Genomic DNA, 21,244 nt, shown 5'->3' with positions numbered 1-21,244 from the left:
GTGGCACCGGGTACCGAGCCAAGTGCCTCTTAGAAATGCGTTCTCATTATGGCTCCTGCCCCACATGGTAAATATTCTTGATCCCCTGTGTACAGAGATGGAAACAGTCCACGATGCTTCCCCCAAGGTCTCCCCATGGTTATGGCCCAGATCCAGGGTTTAAAACAAGTGACCCCAAGGCCCGGGTGCTTCATACTTTGAGAGAGCACGTGACCCAGGTCCCTGTTACACGGATTGTGTTTCCCTTTGGGTCTTAATCACTAGAAGCAAATACCTGGTCTTTGTGAGCTGTACCCAGTCTCTCTGGCTGTCATTGTGACAATAAGGAGACAATTACAATAAAAGGTAAAGAGCTCCTGAGTCCTGAACCTAAGACTCTTGTCGTGCCTCTGTCCCTTACTGGATGTGACCAAGAATGGTCTAATGTCTCTCACCCCCAAACAAAAATGCAGCTGTCCCCGCCCTCCCTTGTTCCAACCTTCACCTTCCCTGTTGGCTGCTTTGTCTCTACTTCTGACCCTCCCACAAGACTGTCCCTGTCAGCTCCCGGTCTTTCTCCCTAATGTGACCTGAGCTGCAGACCAACTGTGGAGGGAGGTGACAAGCCATCTTGTGTGTTCTAGTCTGTCCCAAGTTCCTCATGGACTCCAGCACAAAGGATACACTGGTGGTCAGGGCTGGGGACAGCATTCGAGTTCCTGTGTCCTTTGAAGTAAGTATTCCTGGAAGGGTATGTGGCAGGGCTTGGAAGCCCCAGAGCAACCAGGAAACTAGACAATTTTGGGGTATCCTCTCTTCCTCATCCTTCTTTAGCCCTAGTCATTGACCTGCGCTTGTCTTGGAAATTAGGTCCAGTGTGAGGTGGGTAGGAAGGAAAATGGCTCTTGAAGCCATGCTGCCCATTGACATCTGGGTGGCATTGGCCTTTCCTGTACAGTGTATAGGGTACACTCCCCTCTAATGGTAGAGGGGATACTGCATCTGATACTGCATCTCCAAATTAATGCATCCCTTCACCCTCCCCACCTTAGTCTGGGAACCGAGGGAGCCGGCAGCGTAGATAATCATTTTTGCTTTTGGAATACTTTTTTGTGCAAGTGAATGAATGATCAGAGTTTGGCTCTGGAATATCCTCATCCAATATCAACAGCACCTGACTAGTGTGGTAGTGAAAACACAAACCGCCTGATGCCATCATCACTAACTGATTTGGCTCTAGACAATATCTTAACCTCTCTGTGTTTAAATGTCCTCACACGGCATTGGGTTGTTCCATTGCTCCCTTGAGCTTACCAAAAGGCCGAGTGGTAGTAGTAATCTGGGCCCTGTCCTCCGAGCTTTCTGTGTGTTGCCTCCCTTCGTATCCCACCATCCTTCCATCCTTACTGGCTAACCCCACACTTCACCACCTCCCTGACAGCCTATTCCTAACCAGTTCCTTGTTCATCTCCGTGTGCTCGGGCACCCCCTTCTGGCCTAGAATGCTCTTCTTGCCCTTCTATATTAGGCCTAGCTTACATACTTTCACTTTTGTAAAATTTCCTCCATGAAGAACAATGATCAGGGAGGAAGAAATCACGAAGGACAGGGGACCAGAAAGGAGGGTAATGGCCTTAAGGAAAGAAAGAAAAAACAGCATGCGCTCTCTCTCTCCCATGCGTGTGTGTGTGTGCAGCAGTGAATATCAGGAAGACAGTGACATAGACACAATAAAATGTCATAATGAAAACTGTTATTTTATATGCTAACTAAACAATTTATTCGAACAGACACTTTAAAAAAAAACAACTTCCTGTTGTCAGTCTGTCTTTGCTCTTGTTCCTCAGGCTGCCCCCATGCCTGAGGTGACCTGGATGAAGGATGGCTTGCCCTTGAGCAAAAGAAGTGTGACCACCATGAAAGACGGCCTCACCCAGCTTCTGATTCCTGCAGCCAGCTTCTCGGACCAAGGCCAGTACACTGTGATGCTGAAAAGCCTACAGGGGAAGGAAGCCACCTACAGCTTCTTCATCAGTGTGGCAGGTGAGGCCGGCTCAGCTGTGGACTCTGACCAAGGTGTGGAGGCTGCACATGTCCTGGACACACACTGAGTGTGTGACGTGACCACACTGTGGACCATGTGTACTTGAAGGCGCAGGAAGCAGGGCAGAGGGAGAGTCCCTGAAAGCCCCCATTGTTCTGACCCATGAACATGGAGACACTCATCCTCACTTCTTACCTGCTCTTCTTCTGGAGTCCAAGAGCGAATGTGGTTCCCACCACTGTATCACTGATGGGCACCGCAGGACACTGCAGAGGTGCCTGGGAAGAACTGCCCAGGACCCTTGTCAAGTTAAGGTTGTCCCTTCCCTGGAATGACTCACTCCCCAGCACTTAATGTTCAGGAATGTTCAGGACTTAAAATAGGGATTGGTGATTTGATTTTATGAAAACTCTGACTTCTGTCCACGTCCTGTCATTTTATCTTTTTTTTAGAAAGTGAGGTAATAAGTATTTTTTGGAAGTCATCTGTGGTGGTGAATACCTATAATCCCAGACTTGGGACACTGAGGCAAAATCTAGAGTTAATGCTAGCCCGGGTTACAGAGGTGAAACCTTGCCTCAAAAAAAAAAAAAAAAAAAAAAAAAGGAAAAGGATTCTTTGGAGGATATTTTTTACCTTGTAGAGATAATTGTATATCCAGAATTAGCTCCCTCTGGCACATCACCTGCCTGGCAACACTGCATTCTTTGGGACTCCCAGGAGACTTGGGGTCCTGGAGAAGACTGTAGCAGAATTTTTGTGGTTCCTCTGCAGCACAGCTTCTCTGCTTTCTCTCTCTCTCTCTCTCTCTCTCTCTCTCTCTCTCTCTCTCTCTCTCTCTCTCAGCATGTCCACAGGCACCGGGGTCCATCTACCTGCAGGAGAATGTGCCCGGGACAGTGACGATCCAATGGGAACCTTCTCCAGATGAGGCTCGGGGCATCCCCTTGTACTATACAGTGCTGATGCGCTCCTCATCCCATGGGTCCTGGCATGAGGTGGCCGACCGCGTCCACACCAACCGCTTCACCCTCCTGGGGGTCCTCCCTGGCCATGAGTACCATTTCCGGGTTCTGGCAAAGAATGAGCTAGGAACCAGTAAACCTTCAGACACCAGCCAACCCTGGTGTATCCCCAGGCACAGAGGTAAGGGTCCCCCAAAGTGGGAGGAGCTCAGCTGTCTGCTCCTGTAATCCTGGTGGTGGAATGTGTGGGATGGGGCACTTTAGTCTAGCCAGATATGGACTGTCCCTCCCACTTCCTGCTCAGTGCACTGTACTGAAGGCCACTGCACTGGACTTAGGGTGGGCCTTACATCAATGGGAAGAAAGAGTCAGGTTGTGAGTATCAGATTGCCTAGAGGCCTTTGGGTAAATTCTCAAAAAGAACTGTAAGCAATAAATTAAATATAGAAGTTAGTATTTCTCTAAAAACAAAGTATATTTTATAAATCAAATAGGTATAGATCTTTAAAGGGTCACAAGAAAAAGTTACAAAACTAGCTGCATCATTTTACTTCTATAAAATGCAAAAATGTCTAGAAAGTTCTACACCAAAATGTCAGCTACAGTGGTCTACAGGTAGTGAGAATATAAGTTTTTATTCTTGTTTCTGTCTCTCTGTGTTCTGATTTATACACAATACATTTTAAAGTAAAAATTTTTAAGAATTTAAAAAAATCCAAACATAATTTTAGGAAAGGGATTAAAAAGAGTACCAGGCTGTGTAGATGCGATGTGGGGAAAGGCTCAGCTAACGGACTCTCTAAGCCTGGGTTCCAGTCAGGCCTTCTTTTTTCTAACCATCCTTCCTTTTGCCCCGGAATTTACCACAGACAAGTTCACAGTCAAAGCTCCCCCACACCGGGAACCCAAGCTGAGCCAGAAGCCTCGCTTCCTGGTGGGGCTGCGGGCCCACCTTCTGCCCCAGGGCTGCGAGTGCCGCATGACCTGTGCCGTGCGGGGCTCACCCCAGCCCCACATCACCTGGTTCAAGAACGGCCAAAGCTTGGACAGAAACCCCGAGATGTACAGTACTGACATGCTGGGCGTGTGCTCCCTCGTCATCCCCAGCGTGTCCCCCGAGGACAGCGGCGAGTACATGGCTGTGGCCAAGAACCCACTGGGACAGGCCGTCAGCACAGCCACCCTCATCGTTACAGGTATTGATGGCTGCCCTGCAGGGGACCAAGTGGCCCGGGAATAGAAGGGAGAGGCAGAGAAGTAGTCTTTGGCCTCAGGAATCCCTCAGAGGCCTGTCCTCTCTAGGTGACTCAGCTGGTACACTGTGAGCCTTGGACTTCTGCCTGTCTCTGTGAGTATTCATTCGGCTGTGCATTTAGCCTGAGCATCACAAATCCCCCTCAGTTTGATTTGCCCACCTGTAAAATGAGACATTGGCTACATTGGGGCCCCACACTACCTACTTAAGTATCTCCATGTGGCCTGGCACATGCCTCAGGATGAGACATAAGACTCTTGCTTTGCATGTCCTTTTGTAACTGTGTCAGATAGGAATATTTAGAAGGCCATGCTGAGTCTCTCATCGGTGGGCTCCTTTCAGTAAGGAAATAATATACGTCAATAAGAAAGTACTTCGGTGCTCTGGGTCAGCCTGTGCCCAGTACTGTGGAGTCTTCACACAGGTCAGGTGTGGGACTGGCCTCTGCCCCTTCAGGATCATCTGAAATATCCATGTCTTGCAGAACACGCCTAGCCCGCTCGGCCTGGAATCCTAGCCTTGCCCCGCCCTACAGCCATGAAATGGATGGAGATACCCACACTGGCCCGAGGAGCCAGTCCAGCATGACAGTGGCTGTTCCTGGGTGAGACAGGAACAAGGCAGCTTCTGGTGAGGTGTGAGCAGTAGAGCCGAAGTCCTTGAAGAAGAAATAGAAGAAGGATGGAGGATGTGGTGTTGAGCCTGACTGTGGCTCAGCGTGACCCTGTCACTGCAGGTGCCTTTGTTCTCCCCTCTGGACGGAGCTCCGAGTGGCCCACAGGGTGGGAGCTGAGCCCACTGTGACCAGCGGAATGGAAAGTCATGGAGGGCAGAGGCCATCACAGCTATGTGTATGAGGCCCTGTCTGCACTTCATTAAAACAGCAGACTGAGAAAGTGGATTCTTCTCAGGGGAACTTGGGGCCGGTGGGCTGGAGGTCAGACCCCAAAGCCTCTGAGTGGAGGTTCCCATCACTCCCTATCCTCACAGTGATGTCTGTCCTTCCTCTGATGTCTTCCATCCCTGATATTCATGAGAACCTCTGCCATTGATAAACCAGTAGCGGGTCTTGTCAGCTAGCCCAATGGCTCATGTGAGACAGTGCATCAGGACTAATTACCTCAAGACCTACAGAGCAGCCTGTTCTCAAGGAGGGACAGAATTACTTACTTACTCCATGTCCATAGCCCTCAGAGTCCATCCATGTTTCCATCCCCACCCGACCGCATGTTCCATGGCCCCACAGTCCAGGCTGTCAAAAGACTATTTCATCCCCTTTTTAAGTCATTTCAAAAGATGGTTTTGTCAGTGTTGCTTTTATTTTCCCTATCGTAATGAAAGCCTATCAAAGAAGCTTTTTAGTAAGGTATTTTTCAGTTAGAACATTTTAGTTGCAGAGATTCCCTAATTATCAGTTATAGTGAGCCATAACGAAGCTGCCATCTCTGCTGAATAGAAGATTTTTCCCCCTGCCTTTGTTGTTGTTGCTAAAGTTAATTTCATTTCTCTGTGTGAATGTATGTGTATGGGCATGCTTGTGGATGTCCACTGAGGCCATAAGAGGGCATTCTTATCGCCCATGGCAAAGTCCGCGCAGCTGCAGCCAGGGCCTGTTCACGATCCTATCCAACACATGTTACTTTTAGGGACTGGAATATATTCTCTAGTCCATCAGCCATTTACAGACATTCTTTCATTCATATGGTTGGCCTCACTTACTAAAAGGCATATCACCCCATACTTCATAGAGACCTACCCTAGAAATCCTCCCAGGGACACCCCACCTTCAGATGGAGAAACCTTGATTATGTGTCTTATTATAAGAGCAGTGGTAACACCACTGTACCTCTCAAATGTATCCCCAGTTCTGTGGGGTCCCTCCTTAGGCATCAAGTATTGCATGGAATTTCCCGAGGAGTCTGTTTCTATTCCTCCCAGGCAGAGAGGGCAGCAGCTAGCCAGAGAAATGGTTCTGTCCACATCCAGCGTGGTGACCGGAACTCAGCTGGGGCTGCTCACCTGGGCGTGGGCATTTGCAGGCGATCACGCCACTGATGAAGCATGGGCCTCTCAACAATCACTAGCCTGGGGATGGGGTTAGAGGCATCTGTGTCTATGTGCCCCATGAGCCTTTGTGAGCCCTTCCTTCCATCCATGAGAGAATGTTGGTGTGTCCAACCTCGTGAGTCTCATGAGAAACCACAGCCACTCTGATTTCAATATGGCCATGGCTATACCATGCCCAGAGGACAGAGCTCCACAGCACAGACTACTAAGAGAATTTAACAGGAGTTTGGATAAAAGAATCTAACTAAAAGCAGTTGGTATTTCCATAATCATCAGAAATCAACTAGAAAATATTTCTTTAAAGATAGTACCACTTTGGAGCTGGGTGGCGGTAGCACATGCCTTTAATCCCAGCACTCAGGAAGTAGAAGCAGGTGGATCTTTGTGAGTTCAAGGCCAGCCTGGTCTACAGAGTGTCCATGACAGTCAAGGCTACACAGAGAGAAAGGAAGGAAGGAAGGAAGGAAGGAAGGAAGGAAGGAAGGAAGGAAGGAAGGAAGGAAGGAAGGAAGTGCTCTCAAGGCTCATAGCACACACAGGCACAAAGGTGCCTGAAACCCTGTGCCCAGGGCACGTAACTTGTTAATGATTGTCGTGAGGAGGGGCAGTCCTCAGCAGTAGTGTAGTCACCTACAAATGCCCATGCTCAAAAAGCCAAACACCAGTATTACCACTTTGGATAGCAACAAATACACAAAACACCTAGGAATAAATAGAATACAGAATGAACAAAACACACAGGGAGAAATAATAAAGCTTTACTGAAAAAAAGCATAAATAAGTGGATATACTATATTAATGGTTAGGAGGCTAATATTATAAAAGCAGTGGGATCCCTCAGGAAGACAATCATTTTGATATTTCACAATTGCTATTTCACCCGCAGCTGGGTGTGGGAGTGATGTTAACAATGATAACCCTAACGGCCCAGACTTGTGGCTATTAGCCCAGCCTATGTTTGTCCTATAGTTAGGTTGTCTGTGCAGTGTCTGCTCTCTGCCCTGAGCACTGCCAGCTGCCCCTTGCTTTAATTCCTTTCTGGACAGACTCCCAGTGTCTGAGAGTCTGCCCCCCACCCCCTGCAGCATTGTACTAGATAAATGGGCATGCATCTTTCATCAAGTTCTTGAGAAGCCACTGCTTGGGATGGAGTTGAGTAGCTGGAGGACAGATAGACAGAGGTCAGTGGAGCTTCTGATGGGTAGAGCAGGATGGGCTAATGCCACACAGTCCTGGTTTAGAACAGCCTCTCATTTGGCTTCAGGCTCTACTGTTGCCACCATCAACAGCAATACATTTCTTTTCAACCGGAAGGGGCTCTGTAGTCCCATTGTGCACTGACTGGCAAGTTGAGTGCAGGGCAGAAGTGGCACTGAGCAGTCATTCCAAGCAATGCATGTATTATTACTATGGTTGCCTACACTAACGTTGCTTTTGGGAGTGGATTCTCTCCTTCTACCATGGGGATCCCAATGATCAAACTCAGGTCATCAGGCTTGTCATCAAGCAACTCTATCTACTGAGTAATCTCACCAGCACCTCAACATTAGAGTTCTGAGCTCATCCATCCCTGGCTTTTGGTCACAGCTGTTAGGAAGAGCACGTGGCTGGCCTGTTGTGGTGGCACACATCCAGAATTACAGGAGGACTGCAAATCTGAGATTAGCCTAGGGTGTACAGTAAGACCTGGCATCAAAATATAAAGGCTGGGGTACAGATGAGTGGTCGAATGTCTGCTTAGCATGGGTCAGGACTGGGACTCGTGTCACAGAATTGCAAGAGCAAACAAAACCACACAGTGGGCTGGGCTGTGTCCGAAACTTCTGTGTAGCTGTAGAATGGCCGTGTGTATGGAAGAGCTGCTCTCAGCACTGAGTCCACTGTGGATCCATGTCAGTGTTCTGAGTTACGAGGGACAATTGCTTAAAGGACAGAGAGCCACTGCAAGATGATCTAGGCTTCTCAGCAGCACGGGGATCAGCCTCTGAAGGGATGAACACTGACAACCTCCTAGAAGATTGCCCAAAAGGCACCTTTAGCAAGTCACTTTCCACATACCAAAGCTTTTTATCTGACCTAGGGGTTGTCTTGAAAGACCATTCACCTAAGCAATTCTCTGCCATAGGAGACTTCCTGGTTTGCCAGGCCTGTCTGACTAAGTTATACAAAGAATCCTCTAAGAATCCTTCAAAAGAACAATCCCATACAATCTCAGATAAGAATCATTGGCAAAAGACACTTAGGTGCCACCACTCCAGAGTCATGCCAGATACAATGGTTCTGCTAAAATTCCACTACGGGTCCAGTCTTGGATTTCAGAGGGCTCATAAGAGTGTCCTTACCATCCAAAGGCATCGCTGATGAGGTCAACCTCCCGTGACTGTTTCCTATCTAACCCCACATTCAGCTCTTCCGGGATTCTCGCACACTCCCTCACACTGGCAGCTGTCTCTCCCCGCTGTTACATCTGAGGCTCTGTCTGCCCTCGGTTGAGGCAGTGCCGCCCCCTATGCTTGATACAAATTCCTCTTGTCTTCTCAGAAGCCTGCACCATCCCACATCCCTTCCCTAATCCTGATTTAGATTCTATAACCAGAGATATCAAGATTCTGAAAGGGGACTCTGTGCCCCAGTGACATTCTGCCATCCTCTGTGGCTCCCGGCCTCCACAGTGTGTCGCCTCCCTTTTGCTACTGCTGTACCTGAAACCGGGGCTCTTTCCCCCAGGAGACTTTCCTGCTCTGGCATTTAACTGTGACACCTTTACCTGAGGCACACTGGAGCCCTCTAAAGAGGGGAGCACTGGCAGGAAAACAGAACCCTTCTGGGTGGGGGCAGCCAATGCAAACAAGAGGATCAACCCATTTCTTCCTGGTTTTTCCCAACTCTTCGGAGGCAAAGGACAGACATGCTAGTGGGAGAATTCACTACTTTCTCTGACTGAGGGGGCCACACAAAGTTAGCAGACTTCATGGAGGCAGAGCAGCCCAGGAACAGGAAGGAAGAAGCCGAGTTGTCAGACAACACAGTTCTGCTCTGGACCTTGTTTCCCATGGACTCTGACTGCTGAATGACTATTCTCTGGACAGACCCTCGATCCCCCACAGGTTGCCATGGTTGGGCCAATGGAATGACATGGCAGATGAAAAATGCCTCATCTCAGTAGGGTAGGTATCTGGAGATTTCCAAGGATTGATGTCTGGATTGTAGGTTGGGTACTACATCTGGCTATATTATCTTGGGGAGGCCATTCTAAGCCTCTCTTAGCCAGCCTCTGGCCCTGACTGTCTTTGTTCCTGCCACACTGCTCTCTTCACTGTTTTCTGCACATAATACTCACCCTCCAGACAAGCCAGTGGCCCACACACCCCCATTAGGTCAATATACTAATAGTACCTTCTCCCTAAGGCCCTCTTGGCTACCTTATCTAAAATGGCAGCTTTCTTTCCAGCAACCCACCTGATTTCTCTTCCTCCACACATCTATCACAGTATTACACAGATGTTTTTTATTGGTTTGCACTATGAGAATGACAGAACCATGAAGAACATGTGTTGTCCTCTTTCGTGTTTATTGCTCTGTTTCCAGGCCCAAAGTAGTTCCTGGCACATGGTAAAAAGCCAAATATTTAACAAGTAGTCAGTGTGGTAGTGATCAAATTACAAGCTCAGAGTCAAACTCATGTCTCAATTCACCGGCTATGCAATGTTAAGCAAGTGACTTAAGCTCTCTGTGACTGGACTTCTTTCTCAGTGAAAAGGAACACAAAACTACTTTATTTTATTTTTTCATTAATTTTTATTTTTTATATTAATCACAGGTTATTTACTTTGTATCCCAGCCATAGCCCCCTCCCTCATTCCCTCCCAATCCCACCTTCCCTCCCTCATCTCCTCTCTGACCCTTTTCAAGTCCACTGATAGGGGAGGACCTCCTCCCCTTCCATCTGACCCTAGCTTATCAGGTATCTTCAGGACAGGCTGCAATGTCCTCCTTTGTGGCCTAGCCAGGCTGCTACAAAACTACTTCTTTCAAAGAATTGTGTTCCAAGAGTCTAAACAGGAGGAGGTGGTGGATCTTTGGTTACTGTAAGTGGGCAGGAAGGCAGGAATGTTGCAGGACCTTTCTTTTTCTTTAAAAATAAAAATGTTTAATTTACTTTATTTGTGTAACTGTTTTGCCTGTATGCATGTGTGTGTGTGTACGCACTGTATGCATCCCTGTTGTATACACTAGAACTGGGGTTATGAATGGCTGGGAGTCGAACCTGAGTCCTCTGCAATATAGCTCTTAACCACTGAGCCATCTCATTGGCTCCAGGACCTTTCCTTAGGTAAGCTCCTGATTTGCTCGGTTCAGAGCTATAGGACTTGTAGCCATGAACAAGGAGCTGTTTGAGGTTTGGATGGTGCCCAGCTGTGGCTGCACCTTTAGAAGTCATAAGGTTGGCTGAGCAGGTGCTGGCTGCCCCCTTTCCCCCCTCAATAAACAGCTTCTGGAATTCTGGGCTAGAATAAAGCTTCTGGGCCAGCTGGCCATCTTGATAGGAGAGGAGGGGATGGGCTATATTTTTAACGTGTATGAGTGTTTCCCCTGCATGCATGTCTGTGTACGTGATGAGTGCCTGGTGCCTGCAGAAGCCAGTACAGGGCATCAGATCCCCTGGAACTGAAGTTACAAAATGTTGCAAGCTGCCACGTGGGTGCTAGGAATCAAACCCAGGTCCTGTGGAAGAGCAACCGGTCCTCTTAACCACTGAGCCAGGGGCAGTGCAGCTCTGGACTGCACTCACACAGGCATTAAGCTCTTGTCTGGAATACCTGATGTGGTCTCTAACCATCAGCCTCCAGGAGATCCAGCCCCTGGATAGAGGAGTATGAGAAGCCCAGGAGTCGATCCAGAAGCTGGAACAGAGATGGGAGTTGTTGGCCTTGCACCTCAGAGGCCCTCAGGGATGGCCCCTTGCTGCCTTCCCGCTATTCTCTGAGCATGAGTATACTTGGGTTGAACTGGGGCCTCCCTGGCCCTTCTGCACGGTGCTATCCAGGTAAACACTGGTGGCGAGGCAGTTCTGGCAGAGGAGACTTTGCGCCCAGGCTCACTTCCATCCTTGTGGATGTTTGTCCAGCCTCTAAGACTCCAGGCTTAATTTATAGATCGCCTCAAGAGTGGGTGCACAATAGTTGCTGTGTACTGGGCACTGTTTGGTCACTGAGGGAACACCTTGGGCTGTGCCTTAAAGCAGCCCTAACTTCAGGGCACACTGGTCAATGGCCAAGCAGTTCAGGACAATTGGGCCAGTAGTTGCTTAGATAATCACGGGGGAGGGGGACTATAGGAAAACACTGGTGAGATATTTAACTCAGATTAAGGAATCAAAGAAAGGCTTCCTGAAGGAGGTGACATCTGAGCAAAGCCTTGGAGAGCATATTGGTCAAGACAGTCTTCAGATTTGTGTCCAAATCAATCTTCTTATTGGCTGGCTAGGAGGGCTGCCTGAGCTGATGTAAACACAAGCTAGGAGCCTTGGGTTTGCCTACTATGGCAGTGGAAGATGCATGTTTCAGAGCGAACGAGGTCATGTCCATCTGCCTGCCCTACACCACGGGCAATGTTAACTTTCTTTAAAGGCTGCTTTGAAGGAGCAGACAGAGAGCCCTTCTCACATCCCACAAGGCAGAGAACACCACCACATGCGCAGCCCACTGGGAAGGGTTTTGTGTCCTTTGGACTGGGCCTCGGTTTGCTGGAAGAGAGGGATAGATGACCTTTGAAAATAAACAGGTCCACACTCTACCAACCTCAGTCCCTAGTCAATAGCTCTGGTCTCAGAAGACCCCACCGTGTGAGAAGGTAGGTCAGGGCCTCTTCTCTCATTGGAAAGCCTTTCTACAGCCCCAGGAACTACAGACAATGTCCAGGGACCAAGTCCTGAGGTCTGAGAGACTGTCAAATTCTCACACCAATCTGTGCCTGTTTAATTCTCTGGACCACACACACACATGGTTCCTTCCTGCTTGCTCTGCTTCTGAGAGTGTGGATGTGCTGAGACTGGACCTTGCTCCCTCCAACATCTTCAGCCCTTCACCCAGAGCAGGCATGGCCTTGTTTCGGAACCTTCCCCAGGATGCCTGTGACCTAGGCATCTGGTGGCCATCAAGGCATGCTGGAATTGGTCATGATAATCACCCAGCAGCCTCTCACCAGCCTTCATGTGACTATAAATCATGTTTTCAGGAGAAGAGGGAGACATAGGGGCAGGAAAATTGAAAATGGGGCAGGAAATTGGAAATGGGGCAGGAAAATTGAAAACGGTGCATGGGGTTATTACTGAGTGGAAGGAATCTCACAGAGCCTAGCACAGCTCTTCTGGTTTCCGTTTTTTGTTTGGTTGGTTTGTTTTGTGCATGCCCCAGGCAGTACTGGGTCCTTCAGGGTACGATAGTAGCTGGGCTGCTCCTTATGTTCCTTATGCTCCTCATGGCACACTTCCGGGTGCTGTGAGGCCACGTGTCACAGGAAGCAAAGCAGGTCCTGACCAAAGCCTGGTGGGCAGCCTTGAGGCAATAGGTGAGAGCACCCTCTGGTGGCCAAGAAGGAACTGTAGCTAAGGCTCTGAAGACATCCAGAGGAGTCAAGGATTTAAGGGAAATGAATGCCAGAGGTCCTTTCGGGAAGAGGGAAGGAAGCTGGAACAAGAAGACTCCTTCGCTGAACACTACAGTCTGACAGCCCACTTTAAACGCTGGCCCTTGAAACCTCAGGGTTTTAAGTCCTCTGTGGGTACTGAGCATGGGGTTGCATCTAGCTTGCTGCTGGGGCAGCAGTTGTGGTCCCTAAACCCACCAAAACCACATCTAGGCAAGAGCTCAGGGCAGTCCTGGAAACAGAATGGTCTATCTTCCTCCAAGAACAAATAAGGCCCAGAGAGGAATAGGTCCTGGCCGGGCCCACAGTGAGTCAGTGGTGGAGCGCACTGCCCCTCCCCAAGCTGGATTTGCAGCTATGCATTCCACCGGCACCTGGAGCTCAGGGCCCCCTGAATGCTTTGGTTAACCCTGGGTCCATCATACTGGTCTCATTGCCGTGGACAAGTTAGCTAACAATGTTGACCTCAGCTTCTCAGCTGCAAAATAAATCTCTCTAGAGTTGCGTGAGGATCAATGCTGCCTTTCTGACAAAGTACTACTATTCTTTTTAAAACTTATAGGCCATGCCCACCCACCCTCATCCCTGGCGCACAGGGTTGGGGCAGTTTGACCCTGCTCTCTACCAGTATGGAGAAACTTCTGGAGCTGGAGCTGGTTTAAGATTGCCAGACCAGGCCCCAGTATCATGAGGTCCGTGCAACAGAGGAAGAGCAAGGCAGGGTGGAGGCCAAGGGCAAAGCTGGGAGGGGCCAGTGTTAGTGGGCTTACTAACAGCCCTTCACAGGCTATTCCAGGTGCACCACCAGGGGGTGATATAGGCCTTGCAGTTGGGCTGGAGATTTCTTGATGCCTAAGGTGACAGATGAGGGGAAAGATGTAGGGACAACCCAAAGATAGGGGAACAAAGTGGAAGGAAGGCTGGAGCTACGGGTACCAATAGATTGCTGTTTGCTCTCTATGGGCCTCTCTGGGGAGAATTGTATGCCATCCTCATGGGCCCTGTTTCTGGTCTAGAAAGAGATGTTTCCTTTCTCTGCTTCTGCCTGTTCGCCTTCTGTAGTCCTCTGCCTGAGCAGCCCCTCATTCCGGGATATTCTGGAGGTTGGAACATGGTTTGAGTGTCTACCTGAAGGGACTAAATTCTGCAGGCATAGCTGGGGTTGGAAGGGCTTCTGAAGGCCAGGGAGGAGCCCAGTAAGAGTGGAGTCCCCTCAGACCCTCAGCTCAGACGACCTGGACAAGACTGCAGAGGCCAGTCGAGGGATAAGATGACAATAGGCATGGCCAGAAAGTGAAGAGGAAACCAGCTTAACCAGGGGCTCTGGCTAGGGGTTGGCATGGGACTCCCAGAAAAGACATTCTCCCTTGCCTATCGCAGCCTGGGGAATCTGGTAGGGCTGGCCCGGAGAAAGGAGAGACATCTCAGGGTGCGGCCTCAGCTGCTGGCAGCTCCGTCATACTCCAAGGACGCGATGTCCTGGGTGAGGTGCCTGAGATGTGGGGCACAGTCTGGGCATAGGCTGGTGAGGGAGGGATCCAGGGGAGGGGCCAGGAGCAGCTCTGCCACAGTCGTCCCTGTGGAGCAACTGAGCTGGGAGCTGCAGGCCCACCGCTGAGCGTGATCTTCTCAGGAGGCTGCGTCTACCATCTCCCTTGTTCCTGTGCCCTTCCTAGTCCCAGACTCCATTAGTCTGGGCTCAGTCCAACCACCCAGCATGCTATCCTTGCAGTTCTCAATGGATCGTGCCTGCCCGTGTGGCCCTTGCCCCAACCTGGGAAACCCAGCCCGCCCCTCACCTCCTGCTCCCAGTCCCAGGAACAAACAACCAGTTTTCAGCTCTCAAGGGCAGTCATGGCTCATGCTGTAGGGTGCGGAGACCCATCGCCAAGCTGCATTATAGTGCATAGAATCAATTCATGTTGTGGCTGGGGAGCAGACCCCAGTCCACAGGGCAATCAGTGCCCCTCAGAGCAGTGCCCTGTGCCCAGTGCCCTGCATCAGCTGGCGCAGCCTAGACGCAGCCTCAAAATGGGAGTAAAGAGAGTTGACCGGGAGTTATGGACAAAGAGATGTGAGCCAGTGATGCACAGCGGCAGGCTGTCATAGGGGAAAGGGTGGCGTGTGCATACATGAAGGTCCCGGAGGTCCAGTCTAATCTCTCCCTTCATGATTGTGCTGTCCCTGCTGCCAGGAAAGGGAAGGCCCCTAGTTTTGCTGAGCTGGTAGTTTCAGATCCCTGCTGGGAACTGTGCATTGGGCTTTTACTGATAGAGTTTCTGGGCCTCATTGCTCATCCTGACATCACTGCAGTTCTTTCTCGAGTCACTGAGCAACCCAGAAGCTGGGAACCCCTCTGGGTCCTTCTGTATCATGAAAGCGGGTAGTGTTGGCCTCTATCAGGGAGTTGGGGACCCCATGAGCTCCTTTGTTTCTTTTACAGCGGGCTGTATCATGTAGGTCAGGAAGGATGGCCACCTTCCAGGAGCTGGGAGGACTCACTGTTACAGGACAACGCGTAAGGGGGCAGATGGCAGGGCCGGCTATGCCTTACCACAGCAGTTATGAGAGGTTAGGGAGGGCAGGAGAGGGGTTTGGCCCAGGGAGGACCGAGTGGGGGAGAGCTCCCCTGTTCCAGATAACATGGGTGTGGCGTGGCTGTTTCCTATTGGCTGCATCTAGCAGACCTCCCACCTGAAACCTGGCATCCCCTAGGGAGGTGTCGCCCAGGAGGCTTCCTATGGCACAGACAGGAAGAGCTGACTACCCCTTGCCCAGAAGGAGGCCAGGCTAGGGTCTAACATGGCCTGGACTCTCAGAAAAAAAAAATGTGGTGTACCCCCTCCCCTGGCCTGTGGAGGTTCCACAGTGAGGGCTGGCATGTGTTCCCAGGTTTGAGTTGCTGTCGCTCTGGCAGCAGCACCCACAGTAGACACACACACACACACACACACACACACACACACACTGCCTGCGTCAGGGGAGCTGTCGGCGCTTGCTCTGGGCTTCCCAAGCGATGAGACACGGCTCCCAGCCTGCCTTCCCAAGCTGCTGGCGGCTTACACCCTGTCATCTGGGGTGGCTACAGCTCTCTTTGGCTCCCAGATCCCGTCTCTGCACCTGGACCATGACTGCTCCCAACTTTCTCTGTGGCAATGGACCCAGGTCCTGTCCCTCTGCAGAAGGGAGGACAGTGGTGGAATACTGGGAGATGAAGCTGCAGGCTGAAGACTTCTCTCTCAGCTCCCTGAGGGGGTGAGAATGAGGACAAAAAGTGACAAGAGTAAAATTAGACTGGAGCAGCTAGGAGGCAGGTATTGGTGAAGATTCTGACAAAAATGTCCACATGCAGATGTGTATGGCTGCCCGTGGCTTCTGGAGAAGACATCTGTCTTGTCCCCCAGAGCTCCCAGGTGGGACAGGGAGCCACACCCCTCTCTCCATGCTGCTGCTGTCCTCTATCCTCAGGCTTTGTAAAGAGGTGCATACATGCTTGGGGCCCCGATTCGAAGCGTCCCTCCGTCTGGGTCTGCCTCTGAAAAAAACGACTTTTTAAAACACTTATTTTAAAGGGAGTTTTATCAGATTGAGCTACATGATACAGTCCTGGTAGGACAATAATGGTCATCTCGCCCTGTGTGTGTGTGGGGGGAGGGGGATCCTGTATTAGCTCGATCTGTGAGGCTGCATGTCTCAGCAATCCCAGTCTGGCACTGACATCCTGGAGGATTCCCGGAGCTCCTGGTCTCAGTCTGTGTTGGAAGTCCAAAGCTGTTTTTTGTTTGTTTGTTTTTTTAAAGAAAGTGGAACCATCCTCCATTGCTCGTGGGAGGGCAAACTTGTACAATCCAACAAATTTTTAAAGCCATGGAGATACATTCCTCCCACAACAGAAGGCACAGGCCTGATGAGTTTTGGTTCATGTACAAACACTAAGACAAGGCATGTCCCTATCACATATCTCCCTGGGGTAGTAACTTGTAGCCTGGGCCTATGTGGTGACCACCTTTGTGTCCTTCCAACGTCTGGCATGGGGTAGCAGTATAGGAAAAGGCTTTCCTCAGCTGGCTTTCCTTGTACACAGGGTCCCTCACACTCTGAGAAGGGGCTCTGGTGCCTAGCCTTGGGAATACTCCACTGAGCTCCTTGGGCAGAAGCTGGACCACTCCTTTGGCCTTTGTGCTCCTATCCTCTGGGTTCCCATCACGCACTGCTTCCCTCATCTTAGATGCCCCGCTGAGTGCACAGAATCCAGGAAGGCCAGGAGCTGCGTGTTCTGTCCACACTGGATGCCCACAGCCAAGGCTGGAGTCTGAGTCCAGCCCAGGGAGCAGGGAGGCTCTGACAGTCCTCTATTCCTGGGCTGCTAGTCAGCAAGTAACCTCAGCCAACCTCATCATTAGGCTCCAAATCTCAGTGTCACCAAGTGGGGCAAGGTATCATGTCTCCAGTCAGGGATGAGGAGGTTAAAAAGAAATGACTTCATGTATGTATGTATGTACGTATGCATATGTATGTATGTACATATATATGTATGTGTTTATATGTGTGTGTGTATGTATGTATATATGTATATACATATGAAGTCTGCCTGGGCATACACCACATACATCTCAACCTTCTTTGTGTTGAGGTAAACAATTTTCCTGCCATGGGTTCAGGCCAGCCTGGATTCAGTAAAGCTGCACTGTAGGGAAGCCTAAACAGCATGTCAAATGCTGGACCATTCTGACCCTAAACACCATACACACACACACACACACACACACACACACACACACACGAAAGACTTGGCTTCTGTCTTTTTGTTTTTCATTTCAAATAATATTCCAAATGCTAAAAACAAAGCAGAAAAAAAGTGAAGTCCACCCTGGTAGGGTTGGCCTAGAGGGGGCTCATAGTCCCACTGTCTAGGAGCAACCTTCCCCTGCCCCTGTAGCTCTAGATGGCTTCAGCGGGGCCCTTCAGCTTTAAGACATACACATCAGAAACCGTCTCAGCTGAAAGCAGGAAACATGGTGGCTAGGCTCTTCCATGAAGGACAGTTGAAGGGGAAGAGACCAGGTCTTCAGGGAGTGCTTACAAGGTGTCAGAAGTCTCTGGGTTCATGCTCTCATTAATTCTTGTGACCGTCTGTGAGCAGGCGTTCCCACACATTTCATAGACCTGCGATGAAGTGTGTTTGGGGGACGGAAAGGAATGCACCTTGCATGACATGGCTGCTAGTGACAGAAACCCAGCTCCCCCAGGAATGTGTGCACACGATGAGGAATCTAACAGCGGAAGGAAAGCTGCTTCAGCTGGGTATGACTGTGGCGTTAGGAAACTGACATCACCGGACAGTCACTCAGCAGGCATTCCAGACATGAAGTGGGATGGCAGTGTCATAGCGACATGGGATGGACTGAGGCCAGTGACTGTTGCCACCAGGAGGTCTAACTACTGCGCTTTCTCCTCCCCAGGACAGCAACCAGTGGGGACTTCCCATCCTTTAGGAAGGCTGTGGGAAGGCAGACTGGCTAGCTGTCCGAGGGAGGGAAAATGGAGGCCCAGCCCTGTGATGATCCAATGTCACCATGGTGGGTGGTTAGGTTCCTGTGTGGCATCTGAGGACCTCACAGAAGCCACCTGGAGCTACTGGGGGCAAAAGGAGATGCCCCTGGCACCAGAGTCTGGGCTTCACATGCTTTGTCCTATGCGGGTGGTTCTGCTCTCATCAGTTAATACTTTAGGGTTCCGGACAAGGAGAGGTAAAGAACTCCTTGGGCTCCTTGGAGTCTCTAGACCTCAGGATCTTCCAGACTCATGTGAGGCCTCATACCCGTCAACAAAGTTGCTTCCCTCTGAAAAGCAAGCTTGTGAGGCCAGGGTTGTCTAACCCACCCACCATGCCTTCTAGGACCCTTTGCTGGGCTACCACTCCTCCTATGTTAGGTGAAGTGGTAGGGAGATCATTTGGCTTGTTTCTGGGTCCCTAGGTCCAGGGAAGCCTTGTCTCTGACTTTCTTAGTCACCTCCCTGCCCAGGTTGGGGAAATACTGAGAGCACAGCTGTTGGGAAAGGGACCTATAGTTGGCGTTTCTACCACTATTTAGCTTAGAGCTAAATAGTGGATGTGGAGGGTAGGACCAGAGGACAGAGGAGGGAGAGAAAGGTAAGAGCAGCTGATCTGCAGAACCAGAGAAAGTGGTGAACTGACAGCAAGGGGCCTCCTGCCACTGTGGAGGTAAGCAAGGAGATCCTACAGTTATGAAAGAAAGGAAAGAAAGAAAGAAAAAGAGAGAGAGAGAGAGAGAGAAAGAAAGAAAAGAAAGAAAGAAAGAAAGAAAAGAAAAGAAAGAAAGAAAGAAAGAAAGAAAGAAAGAAAGAATTTGTCATTGTGTTCCGTTGGTCCACACCCATCTCCCTGGATGGCAACTTTGGTTCCTTTACATCTGTGCCGTACAATACCAGACCTGACCAAAGGGCCTGCATTTCAAACATTGTATAGGAGGAAAATGACATAAAATATTACACTAATTTTATATGAAGTACATATTGAGATATTATCACATAATATTTTAATAATAAAAATGATAAATTATTAAAATTATTTTTACCTGGTTTTTTTTCTGCATGGAATCACTGGAAAATGTCAGACTGCATGCAGAGTTCACATTCTATTTCTTTTGGACTGCATACAAGCACGATCAGGGGGCCAGAGGCCAAGAAGTTGGACTAGACTCACAGCTAGTGAGAGCCAGTCAAAGCCAGCGAAGAGCTGAGCCCAGAGAGGAAGGCTGGCAGTGCCAGGCCCCCACATGCACCCAGTCTGAGGAGGGCCAGGGGTGGGAAGGAAACGGCAAGTGCAATACTCAGAAAAGAGGCCTCTGGTGTGCCTTACCCACACCACCCTGTTTCAGCTCCATGACAGACCTGTGGGATACATAATCTTACTTCCATCTTATATTTGAGGAAACTGAGGCTCTCTGAGGTTGACCCAATCGGCTGGGTCACAGTGATAGTGAGTGACAAAGCAATGGTGTAAATCAAATGTATTGAGCTCTAAAGCCTGGATTCTTCACCTCCAGCTTCTCCTATGAGGTAGTTTCAGAGTCTTGGAGGTGGAAGTGAGATTTGGGGCTTCTGTCTCTGAAGAAAAAAGAAAAAAGCTTCACCGATCAAAGCAATGGTGGGCACTTACTTACTGGGCTGTTCTAGGTCTGTCTGTCTGAGTCTCATCCTCCCACATATGCTGGGAAGAGCTGACTGGCTTTTTAAAGATGTGTGGGCAGAACTGACACTCAAGGCTGGGACAGAAATATTATGGAGGTAGTGACCAGATGTACCCAAGACAGCCCAGCAAGGCAGCTGGTCCAAAACAAAAGCCTTGGGTTGTGGGTCCTGAGGCCCTGGGCTCTAGGGAAGATGAGGAACACTGAGACCATTTTATTGCCACTCGCTGTGTAATTAATGACTTAATGACCTTTTGGAAGGCACAAGGAGCAGGAAAGCCATTTATGAACTCCAGAGCATGACCCCAATTGAGAGCTGAGTCTCCATGCCCTGCAGGTCCAGTGGGGAGTCATCTGCCATGGCCTTTGCTGCTGCATCCTCAGACCTCATCTCTCCTTTCTCAGAAATGTACTGCAGTCAAAACCAGACACTGCTCATGGTTGCTGGGAGCTGGTCCCCAGTGCCCAGACCCTATGTGTAGGGTCATGCAATGTTGCATGGGATAGTGGGCACTACACACTCCTATGGGGTGGCTCCAGTCATTGCCCCCATCCCTCTCTCAACATTATGGGTAGTTCTGAAGCTATTCCCTGTTGTAGCCACACACACAGTTACAGAGTGCTACCCTTTGATACAGACCCTCTCCCTGCAGCTCAGATGTGCCCTTCCTCAAAGGGCAAATCACTTGCTGATTTGGATGACAGGTCCACAGGCTGCCACTTGGCTTCTCAGGTGCATTCAAGTTCCTGGAACACTTTATGCTGCTATCTAGAAGGCTCCTTACCTTCTTTTTCTCTTTGGCCTCAGTTGTTTTTTTTTTTTTCATCCACAAAATAGAGTCCATACTCCATACAAAGACCTAGAATGGGTAAAGAGGAAACAAAACATGTAGTGTCTTGCAAAAAAGGTGTCCCCTACCAACCTGGTCTGTCCATCCAAGCCCAGGCCAAAACCCACATGCTCCAAAAGCTGCCCACCTGCTCTGTCAACAAAGGGTCAAGAGGGCTTGGCGGCCAAAGTGTCCACCCCTGACCCTAACTTCACCCAGCTTTTAATATTTCTCAATCAGCA

At 49.8% G+C, this 21,244-nt stretch overlaps 1 protein-coding gene across 4 annotated transcripts in view; it reads left to right on the top strand.

Annotated features, from left to right (window-relative positions):
* Igfn1 (immunoglobulin like and fibronectin type III domain containing 1) overlaps window positions 1–5,716 on the top strand; it is an 83,022-nt gene extending 77,306 nt beyond the window's left edge. For 3 of the 4 annotated variants that reach the window (XM_060364363.1, XM_060364365.1, XM_021636632.2), the window contains 6 exons: window positions 624–712; window positions 1,827–2,022; window positions 2,870–3,169; window positions 3,858–4,184; window positions 4,291–4,336; window positions 4,728–5,716. In XM_060364363.1, the coding sequence (XP_060220346.1) occupies window positions 624–712; window positions 1,827–2,022; window positions 2,870–3,169; window positions 3,858–4,184; window positions 4,291–4,313 (935 nt within the window). In that variant the 3' untranslated portion in view covers window positions 4,314–4,336; window positions 4,728–5,716. The remainder of the gene's footprint in view (window positions 1–623; window positions 713–1,826; window positions 2,023–2,869; window positions 3,170–3,857; window positions 4,185–4,290; window positions 4,337–4,727) is intronic. The other variant, XM_060364364.1, reaches the window with a different exon arrangement.
* Window positions 5,717–21,244: the final 15,528 nt, after the last annotated feature.

This window comes from Meriones unguiculatus, chromosome 11 (genome assembly GCF_030254825.1).
Source record: "Meriones unguiculatus strain TT.TT164.6M chromosome 11, Bangor_MerUng_6.1, whole genome shotgun sequence".
Lineage (NCBI taxonomy): Eukaryota > Metazoa > Chordata > Mammalia > Rodentia > Muridae > Meriones > Meriones unguiculatus.
Note: the sequence above shows the minus strand (reverse complement) of the source record. Positions and strands in the feature narration are given on the sequence as shown.